Genomic DNA, 16,451 nt, shown 5'->3' with positions numbered 1-16,451 from the left:
TTTTCTTTTCCTTTCCTTTTCTTTTGGATGGAGAGGGGACAAATATTAGCTGAAATCATGAACATGTTTTTCCTTCTTCAAATTGTGTATATTAGATACATCATTAAAGATTCAATAATATTTAAATTCTAAGAAGTCATCTTCGTTTTCTCTTCTTTTCTGCTCAATTTGTTGGATAACTGCAGTTTTAGTTTGAAAGGTAATGATACTACGAACTTTCTAATGGAAACGTTCAAGACTTACAAGACTGCTTGAAAGGTGAATTAAAGAAGATCTTAATGCATCGTTCAGTATGAACGATAACTAAATGGCGTGGAGCTCTGGTTAGCGTAAAGTAACATTACATAATGCAGCAGCACAAAATTTTGGAAATATTTAGCTACCGATGCTTCGTACGACAAAACTCTGCTTCGTTTTACTCGGTATGTTACAAAACGTTTGAAGAAATTATGACTTCTAAAATTAGCAGTCACTGAAAGTTGAGACGAAATACGTTATTGAGGACATCAACGGTTAAGGCACAAAGCGCGCCTGGGGACATAACCTCAATGATCGTGCAAAGAGGACACTTACCTCGATTGAAAGACAAATTTGACTGCAAATCGTCAGGACTTACCATAATGTTTCTATAGTGCTTTTTTTAAGTTATGAGTATCATCTTTTCATTTAATGTTAGAAAAACTCTCGCGAATCGCAAGTTACAGAGCAGATTGCTTTGCCTGTAGTTGTTGGGTTATAAGTTTCAAACATTTTACTTTTGATGTTAGAAACTTTATAAAGTTCCTATTATTTTGCACTCACTAGTTATTTATAATTTCAGCCTTTACCGTAATTTTTCCTTTCCGTTTCCTCACCAGAAATGTAAATTAGTTTAGAGAGTATTTCAGCTGAGGTTTTTGGATTGTAAGACAGAGTGTGTTTCTTCCTCTCGAGGCCACGTTACTTAGTTTTGCCATTTCTGATATAATTGTAAGTTTTCGGCTTCGCGATATAGCTGCCGTCATTTAAATTGTTGCGCCGGTGAGAAATTTTGAGCCAACTTAGATTTAAAGTTCATTGTGCAGTCTTTGACTACTAGTCTACATTTAAAATTCTGAATCTGACTGCTACTTTATACTGCATCGCCATAAGTGATGGTTGATCCTTAGAGCACGAGAAGAGCATTAGTGTTCTGTTCAATAAAATGTTTTACACCCTTTAAAGGCTATGTAGTTCATTTCAGACACAGCGATCATTCGCTTAATATCTTTTAGGAGTTCGATACTAGTTTATGCTTTCAAAGTCAAACTCTATAACTTTTATTATGTTACTTAACGTTACGTTACCAAACCATATATCATTCATGCGAGCTGATCACGATAATCACTGCTCGAGGATAAAATAATTTAATTTACTTTCCATCATCCTGCAAACAACTAGTTTCTACAATACTGCAAGTCGAAACTGCATAACATATTCAAATTTTAAACAATTAATAAGACGTACAGACGACACAAATTAAAAGCAGTTAGTTTTTGGTATAGTCAAGTGATATTTTTTTAATATTTTGAGAAGTATTGATTTGCTTCATTTTTTGACTACGGCGAAGCACGCTAGAATTACCTGCCTAAAGGAAGGATTGCTTTCGTGGAAAACTTTCTAGGGGAAACTGGCTCCTATCCTCGTTACACATGGGGAAGATGCCCATGCAACAAGCCCGTTCACCAGGATTTGAACCTCATCGAACTATTAGCCTTCAAGGACTTTACCGCTCTGCGGCTGCTACGCAATATTGCAATTAATAAAAAAATATTTTATTGTCATGTATTAAATACCTATCATAGAATCCTTTGGCTTTCCTCAACACTTGATGAAATACTGAGTTTAAATACTTCGAAAACAGCTATTTTTTTAAATTTAACTCTAAAATATTTGTCCACTGTAAACAAAGATCAGAAACTTTGCAGCATGTTGCCTCTAATACTGGGACAAAATTTACTTCATTTGACTCTAATGTTATAAAACTGCGTTGCTTCGCTGTGTAAAAATGTAAATGAAATAAGGTAAAATAAAATTTTATCTGAATTTCTTAGCAACATTTTACAACAATTGCTATTCTATATTTTGAATATTATTAGTAAAATAAATTTTTATAATGCGATAGTCAAGTCGCTTACAAAGTTTTCTCTGCTTTCGTACGCTAGGATCAGAATCTACAGCAAAATCCGTTTTTTAATGTGATATAACTTATTTCTCCCGCCTTCGTGGTGTATTGGTCTGCACGCTCAGGGCGCAATTGAGAGGTCCGAGGTACGATTCCCGGCGAGGTCGTTGCTAATTTTTCATCTTGTCTGCTATTAAAAATACATAATGTCTCTACAGTGGCGCCCGAACAAAAAGGGTGTTGGATGATGATTCTCCTCACCCAGGATTTGGCAACTGGGTCTCCTAAAAAACCGCAGTCGCCCTTTAAAAGGGGGAGTATAAAAGGTATTTCTCCCGCCTTCTTAGCGAGCCTTCGTGTGTGCACACTCAGTGCGTAACTGAGAGGTCCGCGGTTCGATTCCCGGAGAAGGCGTTGCATATTTTTCATCTTGCCTGCTTCCAAAAATCCTAATGTCTCTACAGTGAAATTTGGTAATAACAGACAAATAAAAAACCTTTGTACATATTTCTTTTTTAATATTATTCAAATAATTATACAAATCTTTAATAGTTTGATGCTTAGTTTGTAAAAAATATGCTGTCCTCCAAAATATTAAATTCATAAAGAAACGCCGGAACATATAAAATAAATTTTTTTCAAAGCTGAGTTTTAATTTTATTCATCACTAAAAGTTTAGTTTTATATGTTAGTAATAATATATATAATTCTTTTAAGAATAATACGAAACCTTTTTTCTTATTTCTTACAGCTTTAATTTTTATAGCTCCTATTTTATAGCTTCTATTTTTTTTTAATGCAATCAGTTATAGAACACTGGAAACCAACTACTTTGATGATTTCCTATATCCTTTTATTTAATTTTAATAATCTAGACGAGTTTAATGCAACTGCTCTGGCCCCTGGCGATAACTTGTGGGTTTATTACCAGCGAACTTCAACCAGTAGGTCAAATATAAGCAACTACATTAGTGGGCATCAACGTCCTTTAGCTTTTATACATACAATTTCACTTTTTTTGCTGTTACAACTGTTGCAAAAATAACAAAACTTTTGGAATATGGCTCCAGTTTTATTTTCTTTAATTTGCCAGAAATGGAATAATAATAATGCTACGCTTCTAGTTTTAACTACAAAGTGTTTTATTGCGTATAATTATACGTTAAAATTTATTATATTTTAACATATAAATTAAAGTTATTACATAAAATAAGTATGAAAATTATATATATAAAATTTGCACATAATTTTGTAAACTATATATATGCACTGATAAGCCAAAACATTATGATCACCTACTAAAAAACGCGTTGCACGACCCTTGGCCTGCAAAACAGCTGCAACTCGCCTTGGCATGGATGCTACAAGTTCTTGGTAGGTGACTTGAGACAGGTTGTACCAAATGTTTAAGCAGCTGTCATGTGAAGTCGAGATATTCCGATAAAGTTGGGTTTGAGCTCTGAGCTGCCACTACATGACATCCTAAATGTGCTTTATCGGGCTAAGATCCAGCGAGTTAGAGGGCCAGGACATCAATTGGAATTCATTATTATGCTTCTCGAGCCACTCCAACGCAATTCGAGCCTTGTGACAACATGAAGCGTTTTGTTGTGGGGAAGACAGATGCCTTTTTATTTAATTAGATGCCTTTTATTTTATAAGGGTGCAATTGATCCGCAGGTTATGTTCAGATAGTCTGCAGCTTTCATGATCTGTTTTACTACAAGTAAGCGTCCCAGAGCCGCTCATAAAAACGTCTCCCAAAGCATAATACCACCACCACCAGCCTGTGTATGATCTACTATACAGGAGAAAGAAACTGTTCACCTGGAAGACGGAGTACCCTGACATGACCATCGACGTGATAAATGAGATCCATGATCTAGTCTCGATATTCCCGGGCCCACTTTAGGCGTAGCTGACAATGATGGTTGGTCAACAGAGGCACACGAGTGGGACGTCTGCTGCGCAAGTCCCATATCCAGCACTGTCTGCTGAACTGCGCATTACGGAACACTTGCACATTGACCTGCATTGTATGGGGCTGTCAGCTGAGTCACTGTCTACTACTGGTTTCACCGTCTTTTATCCACATTGCATAAATACTAACAACGGCAAATCGTGAACAAACTGCCATTCGTGCAGTTTCGGAGATACTCGTTCTGAGTCTTCGGGCCATTACAATCTGACCTCTGTCAAATTCGCTTAGATCACCTTTCCCATCACTCGCAAAATTAAATGTAAGCAAAAACACATCAAACAAATGTCTCAAAATTAAATGATAGCCTTTCCCATCACTCGCAAAATTAAATGTAAGAATGATTTCTTACCATCTTCAGCATCAGTTAAATACTATTCCCATTTAATCATGTGCCCTTCACGTCATCCAGACGAATTCGCTGAAAAATGTTTGGATGATCATAATGTTTTGGCTCGTCAGTGTATAATGGGATGGTCCATTTTTTTTAAGTTTCGGTTTTCACAAACATAAACAGGAAATGAACAACAAATCAATCAATAATGTATTCTCCGTTGATTTTTACAACTTCTTCCCAACATTCAACAAGCTGTTGAATCCCTTGATGTAGAAATCACCGTCTTTGAATAGCTTAAAACAATTTTAAGTCATTTTGTGAGGCATCATTTCTTCGCCATACACTTTACGAATCTCCCGAGCAGCTTCTGTCTGTGGCACCTCGATTAAACGCAAAAAGCAGGTGTCGAAAATGCACTTTATTGTCGACCTGACACTTCATTTTAATGGCATGAAAAGAACAAAAATTATATCAGCATAAAAAATTATGCACACTATATTGTACAGCACAAAATTCTCTATCGAGTAACATAAAACGCATTCCCAAAACACATTTTTATGCGATATTTTCACTTAAATGAAACGCCAGAACTTACAGGCCAACCGAATAATTACTGCATTTAGTTGTTGAAAAAATGAAGTCGCGTCTAAAAAACAAATAATTCAGAATTAATATTTTTAGAATGCGTAAAAATTGCGTAGTTGAGGAGTTTCTTAGTAGACTGAAAGATTTAGAGTCTAACACATGAAACAAACAATCACGTGATGAATTTTAAGAAACTAAACAATAAACAATTAAAAAATATTCCAAAAAAATCCAGCACATAGTTTGCTGCTGTTCCTAATCTAAATCTTGCTTTGTTGAATAAAGCTCAACTCTAAAAGCATTTCAGTTTTAAATAAAAAAACTGGCGCTTGTTTCTACTTTTTGCTTTGGAACGCAGAATGTTATAAAATATGAAAATATTAAGAGAATATTCCAGCGTTTGAGCAAAAGGTTAGTATATGTTATAGTATATTGCAATCTGCATGTTACTATAGAATTTTATTACTCCCTTCGATTTTATTTTGTATGCAAAACAATAGGGAACAGAAGAAATGGGAATTTTGAAATGTATATATTATAAGCTACTAGAAAAGTGTTTTGTAAAAGTTGGATTAAAAGCCCTTTTGTCAACACAAAACTATCGTTTCGAAACTATCAAAAACACATTGATACTTTCAAAAATACTTTGCTATTACAAACAAAAACGCTTATTGTCTGTCAATATAATCGCCTAAGATTATTAAGCATCTGCCATGCTCATCCAATAACAATGCATATGACTATATTTCATCGACAAAATGAAGCAAGTACTGCCAGGGATCCATTACGATAGTAGAAAGGGGACTATCCGTTCTTTAGGGCGGTCTCTGCGAGGCATCATTAGAAATTTGGCATGCTGATGGTATAGAGCCCTTTTCGGTAATTTCGCAAAGGGTGGTAGAGTGATAGGCAGAGATACCGGAAGTTTTGTATCCATAGTAATAAAGTCTATTTAGAACTATCGATGTATTACGAGTACTTTCTATCGTCTTTGTTATGCTTAGTGTATAAAATAACACTTGTGACAAAATATTATTAATAAATACAGATAAAATAACATTTTAATTGATTAGTTACTGCCTTGTACGAAGTAAAAAGGAAGTACTGTAATGGCGAAAAATTTCGGGTATCATATTTCAACGAAAATATCCAGTTTGACCGCTATCGAATGCAATTTAACGATGTTTTTGCGTAACATCTGTACCTAAGGGCAGAATAAAGGACTCTTTTTCCCCAAAAAATTTATAAAACTGATTTAAAATGAATTCTCAAGAGATTTTTTTCGTAGCGTCTATAGGTACGAACGTATCTCGCATAACTCAAAAACGAGTAGCCTCATAACGTTGAAATTTTGTATATAGGGCTGCTATAACCTGTAGATGTGCACCTCCCATTTTGGTTGCAATCGGCCGCACCAAAAGTATATAAATATATATATATGTATCCACTCTGTTACTCGGCTCAGTGAGCTCTTTCTTTATTCTTTTATGTTTATAAATTGTGCATTTTTTGCTTTGAAAGTGATTGAATTATGTTGTTCTGGTTAGAATTTTTATGCCTTAGTTAACTTGCATGCAATAATTGTGGAATTATGAATAATTTAAATGTTTTTTTAATTGCGGTTAAGCCTAACTTTTGATTAACATAGCAGCCATGTTTCTTTACATTTGAAACTTAGCAGAATAGTCGATTTGTGTCTTATCTAGAGAAACTAAGCTTCGCAACAACAAAATAACGTCTTCTTTTATTATTGCGAATTAAATCACGCTTAATTCATTCTGAAATTTTCATTTAATTTATTAGCTTGTTTTTGTGTAGAAACTGTAACTTTAATTTCAAAAATTGTTTTAACTGTACTTGGTGTTTTATGTTTTTCTACATCTTTCAAATTTTAATGAAAGTGTTTCGAATTTTTATTTGTGCCTTGCCGGGAAGTGAAACCTGAATTAATTAGTAGCGCATGCGCATTAGGTAAGCGGCGCTGAATCGTCTGCAAAACACTGTTTCTTTTTAATTTGTTTAATTTCTTTTATATATCGTTTTAGATTTATTAGATTTATAGTATCGCTATGGCAAATAAATAAAGAGAACTTTAAAGAGTGCATTTATTCTATTGTGCTTTATGCACTGTCAACGAAGTAGATTTAATTCAAAATTCGTTAACTGTTAATTCGATATGTTTAAATGAAATGCAGGAAAATTGTGTATAATTTAATATTCCGTACAAAGAAGTCATGTGGTGTACACATCAGATTTTTTTTTTCCATACTGAGGAGCAATGCTTCTTTAGAGTATAGGAAATAAATGAAAGATTTTGTGCTTCATCGACTAGTTAAAACGTGTTTTGGAAATTCCTATCTCTATTTGCAATGGACAAGATTTTATCGTTAACTGAAATCAATAACACTTTTTCTAGATATAAATAAAAAAATAAAAATTAAAACAAGTAAAATAAATACAAAAAATAACAAAAAAACAACAACAAAAAAAAAAAAATATCTGAAAAGTTTCAGATTTTAAATTACGTCCAAAGGGGCGTTTTTTAACATTTTGTTTGTTACATTTATTTATTAAATATCTCATTCTTCTCACTTAAACCATAAAATTCAGTTCAACAGCAATATCGCAAAATAGTTTTAAAATGAGCCTAATTTTATAATTTCCAATGCGTATTTTTAAGCGCTGGAGATAAAAATGGTTTTTCTGTACAACGTTGCCATTGCTCGCTTTGAAATCTTTGAGTTTGTTAATAAAAAATTCGTTAAAGTTTTACAAACTATGAAATTGATAAGGAAACAAATTCCAAATTCAAATTTTTGCTTCCACATGCCCATATTCGGAGGAGGATTACGTCATTCAAAATTCGATGGCTCTACGTATCGTTGTTTTATCACAACGCATATATTTATGCAGATTTTTCATTATTTAATTTTTTCAAATATAATGCAGAACTCTGACATTTGGTGGCAACAGTTTGAAAAGTGAAACGGACATTTATAGTGAACGAACGCAAAATCGCAAAACGATAACAATAGTCCTTCAGGGACAAAGCCCCTTTGAACTAAAACTGCAAAATATAAATAAATTTTTAAAAAAATTAAAAATTGCAGTTACGTTTTTAGTTAATACTTGAGATCTGCAAAAGCCTGTAATTTGAAGTACGAAATACGCCACTAGTTTAGAATATTGATATTTTTCAGACGGAAAATTGTCTATTCCTACAGGTACAAAAAACCTAACATAGAAATGTGATACTGATATTTTCTTTAATTACGCTGTTTTAAGTGCTTCTCATGAAAGAAAATGAAGAGAAACGCTCAAAGGTAAAGTTTCAAATTAGGGGGAAGAACTTAGATTGGAGTAAATTTTAAATAAAGTTCTATCTATGATTCCATTGATAGCTAACTGAAGGCAAAATATTTAGCCTTCGGTAGAAAAGAGACTTATGCCAAATCACTATCAAAAACAACAGACCTTTGTTTCAAATGCTAATCTATAGTTGTTTTTTTTTTTTTTTGGTCTTAGTATAATGCCCGTATGAAAATTATTAGTATTATGATTCACATCGTATTTATTAAAAAGTTATTTAAAAACGTCCCATAGTCAAAGAATTAATATAAAAATTAAAGGAAAAGTTTAAAATTTGCGTATACATATACTTTGTTTATGTTAAATGAAATAATTTCTTTCCGTAATTTTAAAATATATATATATATATTTTTACCGTTAAATCAAGTTAAAATGCAACTGAAAATGGAATTCGTACGCTCCGGCATTTATTTCTGCAGTGTTCAGAACATTAAAAAATATAAACAGATGAGTATCAAAATAATAGAAATAAAGAAATTAATACTAACAATTTAAATAAATTTTAAAAAATATGTAAAAAAGCACGTAATTAACGCGTAACTTAAAAATTTCGCTTGAACTATTAAAGTTCACTTGGATGCAGACAAATGTGAGTACAATTATGAAAAATTTTTAATGGACTTTTTTACAGGCTGCCAGAAATGAGTTTTGCTTATGACATTTGTGGCGTGATGTAACACTTGTTGGAAAATTTACCAACGTAAGTCAGACGAAATGATTTTGAAATGATTAACGTACAACAGTGTTGAACAGTGTACTTTATAATACCTGAAAAAAAAAAAAAAAAAAAAAAAAAAAGATCGTATGAATGAAGGATTGGAAACAACGTTCTATTTATGTCGGATGGAATTTTATAGAAATTAAAAACAAGATCATTTTTTGAGGTTTTAAAAAATGGTAGCTATCTGTGTTCAGTTTTGTACCTGAAAGCTAATGTAAACTTATACTATTCCAATGTGAAACTCTGCGAAAAATTCGCATTTTTTGTGAGAAAACTATTAACTTTTGCATCATGTGTGAATTAGAAAAAAGAATCTAGTTTTAAACTTCTACGAACTTTACTATTTCTACTTCTTCTTTTCTACTTTCTTAAAACTTTTACGTGCTACTATAAATGATCTGAACAGAAATCATAGATAGGGATCTGAAGAGAAATCATGGAGTCTTTTAAAAAAGAACGTAGAAATATTTAAATATTTTGTCTTTTATTTAATAAAAATAATATCTCCTTTAACCTTTAATAAAGCTTTACCATAATAAAACTAAAAAACTAAAGGCTCAATTCAAAAAGTGTTACAAATTTAAAAGCACAAAGCTTTGTTTCCGCACTTATTTTGGGTGGAAAAAATTACACGTAATATCACAAGTAATTTCATTTCCCTTAGAATAAAATTTAAAAAAGACTTTAACGTTTAAATGAGTTTAATTTGTATGTACATGTAGAATTTCTTTGTCATCTTTATATTTTTATTTAAATGCGAACTGTAGAATACATAAAAAGTAATATTAGAAGTTTTAGAGTGCTCGTTATAATTATTAAAATATTTTTATTCTTAGGCTACAGGTATAAAATAACACTTGTTGAAAAATGGTATAAGAAGTACATATAAAATAAATTTTAAATGATTAGCTTCTTACACTGATGAGTAACGCAGTTAGCAACGCCATATGAGTAGTGATGAGTAACGCAGTAACGCAATACGGAAGATAAATGAAAGATATCATGCATCGTTGATTTGCAACAACTTTGACAGAAAAGGAAATTTTGCATTTCGAGTTGTGCAGCCAATGGCACGAGATTTTAAGCGTTAATGTAAGCGAAATTTGTCTCTGCTTATGCAAATACTTCTTTCGGACCACATATCTATTATAAAACTAATTTTTCAATTATGAGAACTTAAAAAAAATAATCTGAAGATTTCAGATTTTATATTACGCACTAAGGGGCTTTTCTTTAACGTTTTGTGTGTTATCTTTATTTATTAAATATCATGTTCTTCGCACCTAAACCTTAAAATTCAATTCCACAGAAACAGCACAAAATAATTTAAAAAGAATATAGCTTTAGAATTTCCGATACACAGTGTCGCGTGCTAAAGATAATTTTTTTCCCTTACAGTGTTGCCATGGCTCACTTTGAAATCGTTGAGTTTCTTCATCAAAAACTCATAAATGCTTTACAAAATATGAAATAGATAATAAAACAAATTCCTAATTTGGGTTTCCAGATGTCCATGTTCGGGTGGAGGCGCACTTTATTCAAACTTTGATTGCTCTAGGTACCGCTGTTTTATCATAATGCGAGAAACATACATACATTCATGCAGATTCTTCATTACATAATTTCTCTGAATATTACACAGGGCGATAATATTTGGTGGAATTGGTTTGGTTTATTACGGTATCCAAATATTTGGTTTGGCGAAGAATTCTAGGGTTATCTGCCTAAGAGGAGGGATGAGTTCGTGGAGGACTTTCTGAGGGAAACTGGTTCGTGTACGTTTGAAAAAAACACGAAAACACCCCTGCAGCCAGCCCGTTCGCCTAAATCCAAATCTAAGTCAGAACTATCAGTGTTCAAGGATTTTACCACTCGGCCGCTGGTGGACTTAAAATGGTTATGATAAAAACTTTTAGTAGTGTATAACTTGTAGATTTCTTTATATGTTTACGCTTTTAATTTTCTTCAGAAGGTAATATACCTTTCAGATATTATGATTTTTTTCTTTTTATACTATTTTTCTTTCAAATAAGAAATGCGCAATTAATTAATAAAATACAATAATATACCAATGGTCTCAAATCGAAATTGCGTTCAGGCAGAATGCACAATCTGAAAACAGCTGACAGGCCACAGAACTTTTATTTTAACAAACTGAAATTTTATTAACAAAATTTAAAAACATTTTTAATAAATTTTCAATGTCCCTTACTAAATTTTTAACACATAGTATAAACAACAATAATAATAATATCGTAAAGGGAAAAAAATTCAAATTTATATTTCTTTTCTATCCGAAAGTGCACCTGCAAGATATTTTATTTAGTTACATTCTGTAATTAAAATAAGTTGACAGCTAAGTATTAAATTTTCTGACCGACTTTTATTTCAAAAATCAAGACTGATATTTATTTCAAATGTGATTTGAGATAAAAGTCAGCTTGAAAATTTGTATGTTAAAGTGCCATTTAAGAATAGTTATAAACACGTCTAATTAATCATTAATTAACTTTAATTTAATTAAACATACGAAAATTACGAAAATTTTCCAAGTGGAATAAAACTTGGTAATAAGTAATGACAATCTAGTGTCTTATTAGATTTTTCTTCGAAGTATATATAAAAATAAGTAGGTTTGTACATAAATAATTATAAACTTTTTTACTACAGCTTGGCCTTTGAAGCGTTTCAATTTTCATGAAGTTTGTAGGCTTGGAGAGAAATTACTCGAAATTGTGTTCATCACGGATTGTAGATGCACATCGATCACTCGAATCCGTTTCTTATTAAATTTCAACTGAGAAAAAAAAAAAAAAAAAAAAAAAAAAAGGCTGTATAAATGTAAAGAGATAATATACATTTAATATTATCTTATATAAATGTTCTTAGTGCAGAAATTTGTAACTGAGCGTATTTATTTTTTGACAAATACAAACAACGTTAATAAAATCTGTCAAATCATTTATTATAGATTCCTTTCAAATAAGATTTACATCGCAACGTAAAATAATTAGCTCCATTTGTAGATCTTCTTTTGTATTAATCATGTTAGTTTTTAATGGTAATGAAAATTATGTAACCTTGGAAATTAAATAACTAAAATCTTGAACTCTTTCCAACAAATAAATACTTGAAATGTATTCACAGGCCGCGAAAAATTGCTTCGGGGCCGCATGCCATCAAAAGGCCACTAGTTTGAAACCATATATTATTGCTATACACAATAGAAATAGGTTATACTATGCTATTTCACTAGTCCCGTCTGAGTAAGGCAAGTCATTTACGTGTTTCTTTCGCATTAAAAAAAAAAAAAAAAAAAAAAAAAAAAAAAACTGAAAGGTTTCAAATTTTAACGGTCACCCAAAAGTATTTGTTGAAAGTCTTTTTTTACCCTTTCCCTGAGCTCGCAGTTTACCTGTCTGCTTTTACACTCATTCGTACTAATTCTTCCCTTTTTTATGTTTTTATCTTTTCAGTTTTATTATAGACTTATTTTCTTTCTACTTAACATATACAATCCAATAACAAAATTACAAAAATTTTAGAAGCAGCATAGCAGTATATGTTTATAATTCCCGATACAGAGTTAAGTCTTGGCATCCATTTTTTAAAAAGTTTTTTCTCAGTTCAATCATCCTGTTGGCTTCCTAAAGTTGGTGTAAACGAGTGAACAGAGAAGGGATATAGAAAGCTTTGAAACTACGAACACGTCTTTTTTTTTCCGTTACTCTACATATATTACTGAAAACATACGATATGCTTTTTTTTAGAATTTCTAAATATAATAGCAATATTTATACTACATAAAACATAACATTGACGCGCTTCTTGCAAAATGACATGATTGTTTTTGAATGACTGATTTTATTACATAAATGAAAACAACGTATTGCATATATAAAATCTGTAAAAAGAAATATATATTAAAAAATGCAAGTGCAAATACAGATGTTTAATTTCGGTAGTAACATTCCCTTACTGCGATATAAACGACAACAGTTCATCAATGTTTGTTCTATAAAAGAAAACTTCAACCAATAAAACTGTGATATAAAAATTTAATAATTACTATCAAAAGTAGGAAGGATTCTGTCCTGCTGTTTTGCATTACCATTCAATTAGTTATTAAATCTAACTAATAATATTCAGATTCCTGATTCAATGCAGTACGTTTCTTATTAAGAAAAAATGATTCAACAGCTTATTTATTCCATCAAAGCATTTGAAATCAGTTTAGCTAAAGATGGCTTCTCGAAGATCTTCCTAAGAAAAATAAGGCTCTTTCTCATTTGCGTTAGAAGCAGATAGGAATCGAGTTGCTTTTTTAATCAATTACACAACCTAATTTGTGTTACATATAGAGAAAACCATGAAACCTTTATGGAATCACTCTCTCTGCCATGTACCCAATTCATTATTCAGAACCGCGGCCGAATTACCAGTGTGCAGCGATATTATCTCTTGGCCGTTGGTGGTTTAATAGTGTTATGAACTGAGCTTTTGGAAACTGACAGCTGGAAAGATGAGAGCCGTTGGGCAAATAGCTTAACTAAAGAATTAGAATTGGTCTCGACGCTGAGATAATGCATTTTCTATGATTTTGAAACTAATACTGTCTCCAAAAGTGATAATTAGTGTAGTATTGTAATCGAGGGGGATGAAAAAGAAAGGACAAAATTCGCAGAGTGGTAGCCGAATAATTGCAATCTGTTCACTTCAGATAGCAAAGAAGAAGCTCAAAAAAGAAGTTCTTAAAAAAATTAAGAAATATAAAGAAATTTTATATGCCAAAAAAATCATAAAAATATTACGTTTGTCTTCCTAAGAAATGATATGGCTAACACAAAAATTAAAAAATTTTTACAGTGTTATCAAATTAAATAGCAAGCCAGAAAGAATTAAATTTTAAAAACTCGTTTTTATGTGCAATTTTTCGATTTTTATTGGGGGGGGGGTGAGAACGAATAGGTAGAAAGAAAAAAGTATGAAACTATTAAAAAACGTAATACTGTTTGAAGAAGTAAAATATTATGAGGAATGAAGTGTGTATGTTACTACTTATAACTACCAAATTTAATCATTCTTGTTCGATTTTATTTGGAAGTAGGATACAGTGTGCTAATGAAAGATAGTGAACAAACTTTGAAAACATTTATAACAAATTACTAATATTATTATTTTTTTTGTGATACTCATGATATAAAGTAACACTCGTTGCAGATGTTGCTACAGAATCTAAATAAATTGGCTTTCTAACTGATCAATGTTGATGATCTACCCACTGTCATATTATAGAACATCATCAACTAGCACTGACATTTTAATCACTTATTTAAACTTCGCGTTTCGACCCTCATCGCTGACAGTCAATCCGTAGGTCACCAGTGAACAAAGGCTCTGAGATCACCAGTGATCAAAGGCTCTGAGATCACCTTCGGCTTATTTTGATTTTAACAATCCATCGAGCCGATAAAATTTTTAGTACATTTTATTAATATTGTATCCGTTTAATATTCTATGAATAACTGCAACATTAGTGTAATTAATGGAGGATGTTTCTAATGCCCTATATTACATATGCAGACCCAAAATTACTAGGTTTTACATTTACTAATAGTTTCTTACAGAATCCATAGTTAGGAGAAAATATCGCTTATATCGTTTTTATCTCTAATAATTAAATTAATTTTAACTGAGTGTCGAATTGCGAGGGATAAGTTAAAATTCATCTCGATTCAGAGATAAAATATTTTCCGCTGATTTACAACCGATGATGTTTTCAAAACTGACAATACATAATCAAGTAAACAACTTAAACACTTACGTACCTAGGAGTGCTCCGGCGCTTTTCACCATGGACATAGCTTGCAAAACGGAATCAACGACAGCGCAGGCAGGGACAGAGGTCAGCCTGTGAAAGCCTTCGATTGTCATCCGCGTCTTCAGCATGGAACAGATCGAGATGTGGACCAAACCTCTAAGGCGCGCTACAACCTGTTCGCATAGCTCGTCTGTCTTGGCTCCGGGACCTCCCAACACAAATAGGACGGGTACCTGAGGCTTGGCGAGGACCGGCGGCGGGTTGTGGTACAGGATGTATGTATTCTTGGACTCTGGTGGAGTTCTGGCTTTTGCGCTGATGGGTGGCAAGGGAGTACTCTGGCGGGAATTATCAGACCAGGATGAGAAGGAATCCTGCTTTTTAGGGGTAAGTGGCGGCAATATATCTTTAGATTTTCTCTTTTTGGCGTTGACGAAAGTGCTCCACTGCACTCTAGTCTCGCTGCCGGACCTCACCTCGTCCAGGCAAGTCTGGAGATATCCGATGTGGTTCTCTGGCCGGTGGTACATGAGTCCAGCCATAAGGCTTTCAAAGAGTTGAGGGATCTCCCTCTGAGAAAGGTAATTCTTCACTTCCGCGTAGGAGACCATGGCGCCCGAGGCCCGCGAGCGCCGCTTCGACATCTGTCCGGAATGACGGTCGATCTCCGCGTGCAGCTGGACAGTGGAAGCCAGCGTCGCCCCGTTGCCCCGGCAACCCACATCAACCAAACAACAGAGTCCACTGCGGTTCGTATTCAACTTAAATTTCGCCGAAAGGTCGCTCGCTGCAAAGGAAGAAAATTGTTTTCATTTTTTTCATCAGCTTTCACGATAATAACGGAGAGTTTCCGTTTAACAAGTTGCGAGTAAAAGGGAGGCTGTTTAAGCAAACCGCCGACTCAGCGGGGGCAATTGTTCTCGTTTACGTAAATGTGAAAGGCTGGAGTGAAATGGGGATATCCTTTTTACAACTTGCGTTACTTTTACACACAATGTCGGAAATTAGCAGGCCTTTATGAAATAAGGTTTTTACTCACGCAGACAGGTGGCGGGATGGCCATCAAAAAATTGAAGCGTTACGTTAACACGAAATGAACTTGACCTTTCCTTTGACAAGAGTATCTTAATTAAAGAGAGTCTACTAAATCATTACAAATTTAATCTATAATTCTTGAAGATATAACGCAAAGACTAGCATTTTTTTTAGTTTGTGACTTTGATCAGAATTAACGTTTCACATATTTCACCCGTGCAAATAATTATTCAACCTCCGTGTATAATCTATTTGCCTCACGCGAAAACGTTATTATCGTTTAGTTCTAATTTTAGTAATAGTTAGCAGAAATATTTAAAAAAAAAAAGAAAGAAAGAAAGAAAGAAAATGGGCTGAAATATTTTTGTAATATTTCACATGAATTTCAATTTGCTTCTTAGTTTTAGGAATCATACAATTTTAAAGTTATATGAATTCAAATTTGTTTCTGAATCCCCTGAA

At 32.8% G+C, this 16,451-nt stretch overlaps 1 protein-coding gene across 1 annotated transcript in view; it reads right to left on the bottom strand.

The window, feature by feature from the left end:
• Positions 1-15,726, bottom strand: part of LOC118201705 (uncharacterized) — a 62,727-nt gene extending 47,001 nt beyond the window's left edge. The window contains exon 1 of the mRNA XM_035373850.2: positions 14,962-15,726. Within this exon, the coding sequence (XP_035229741.2) occupies positions 14,962-15,598 (637 nt within the window). The 5' untranslated portion in view covers positions 15,599-15,726. The remainder of the gene's footprint in view (positions 1-14,961) is intronic.
• Between the last annotated feature and the right edge of the window lie 725 nt (positions 15,727-16,451).

This window comes from Stegodyphus dumicola, chromosome 7 (genome assembly GCF_044657685.1).
Source record: "Stegodyphus dumicola isolate Sdum_Otavi_A_Nest chromosome 7, ASM4465768v1".
NCBI classification, from domain to species: Eukaryota; Metazoa; Arthropoda; class Arachnida; order Araneae; family Eresidae; genus Stegodyphus; species Stegodyphus dumicola.
This window is presented reverse-complemented; position numbering and strand designations above follow the sequence as displayed.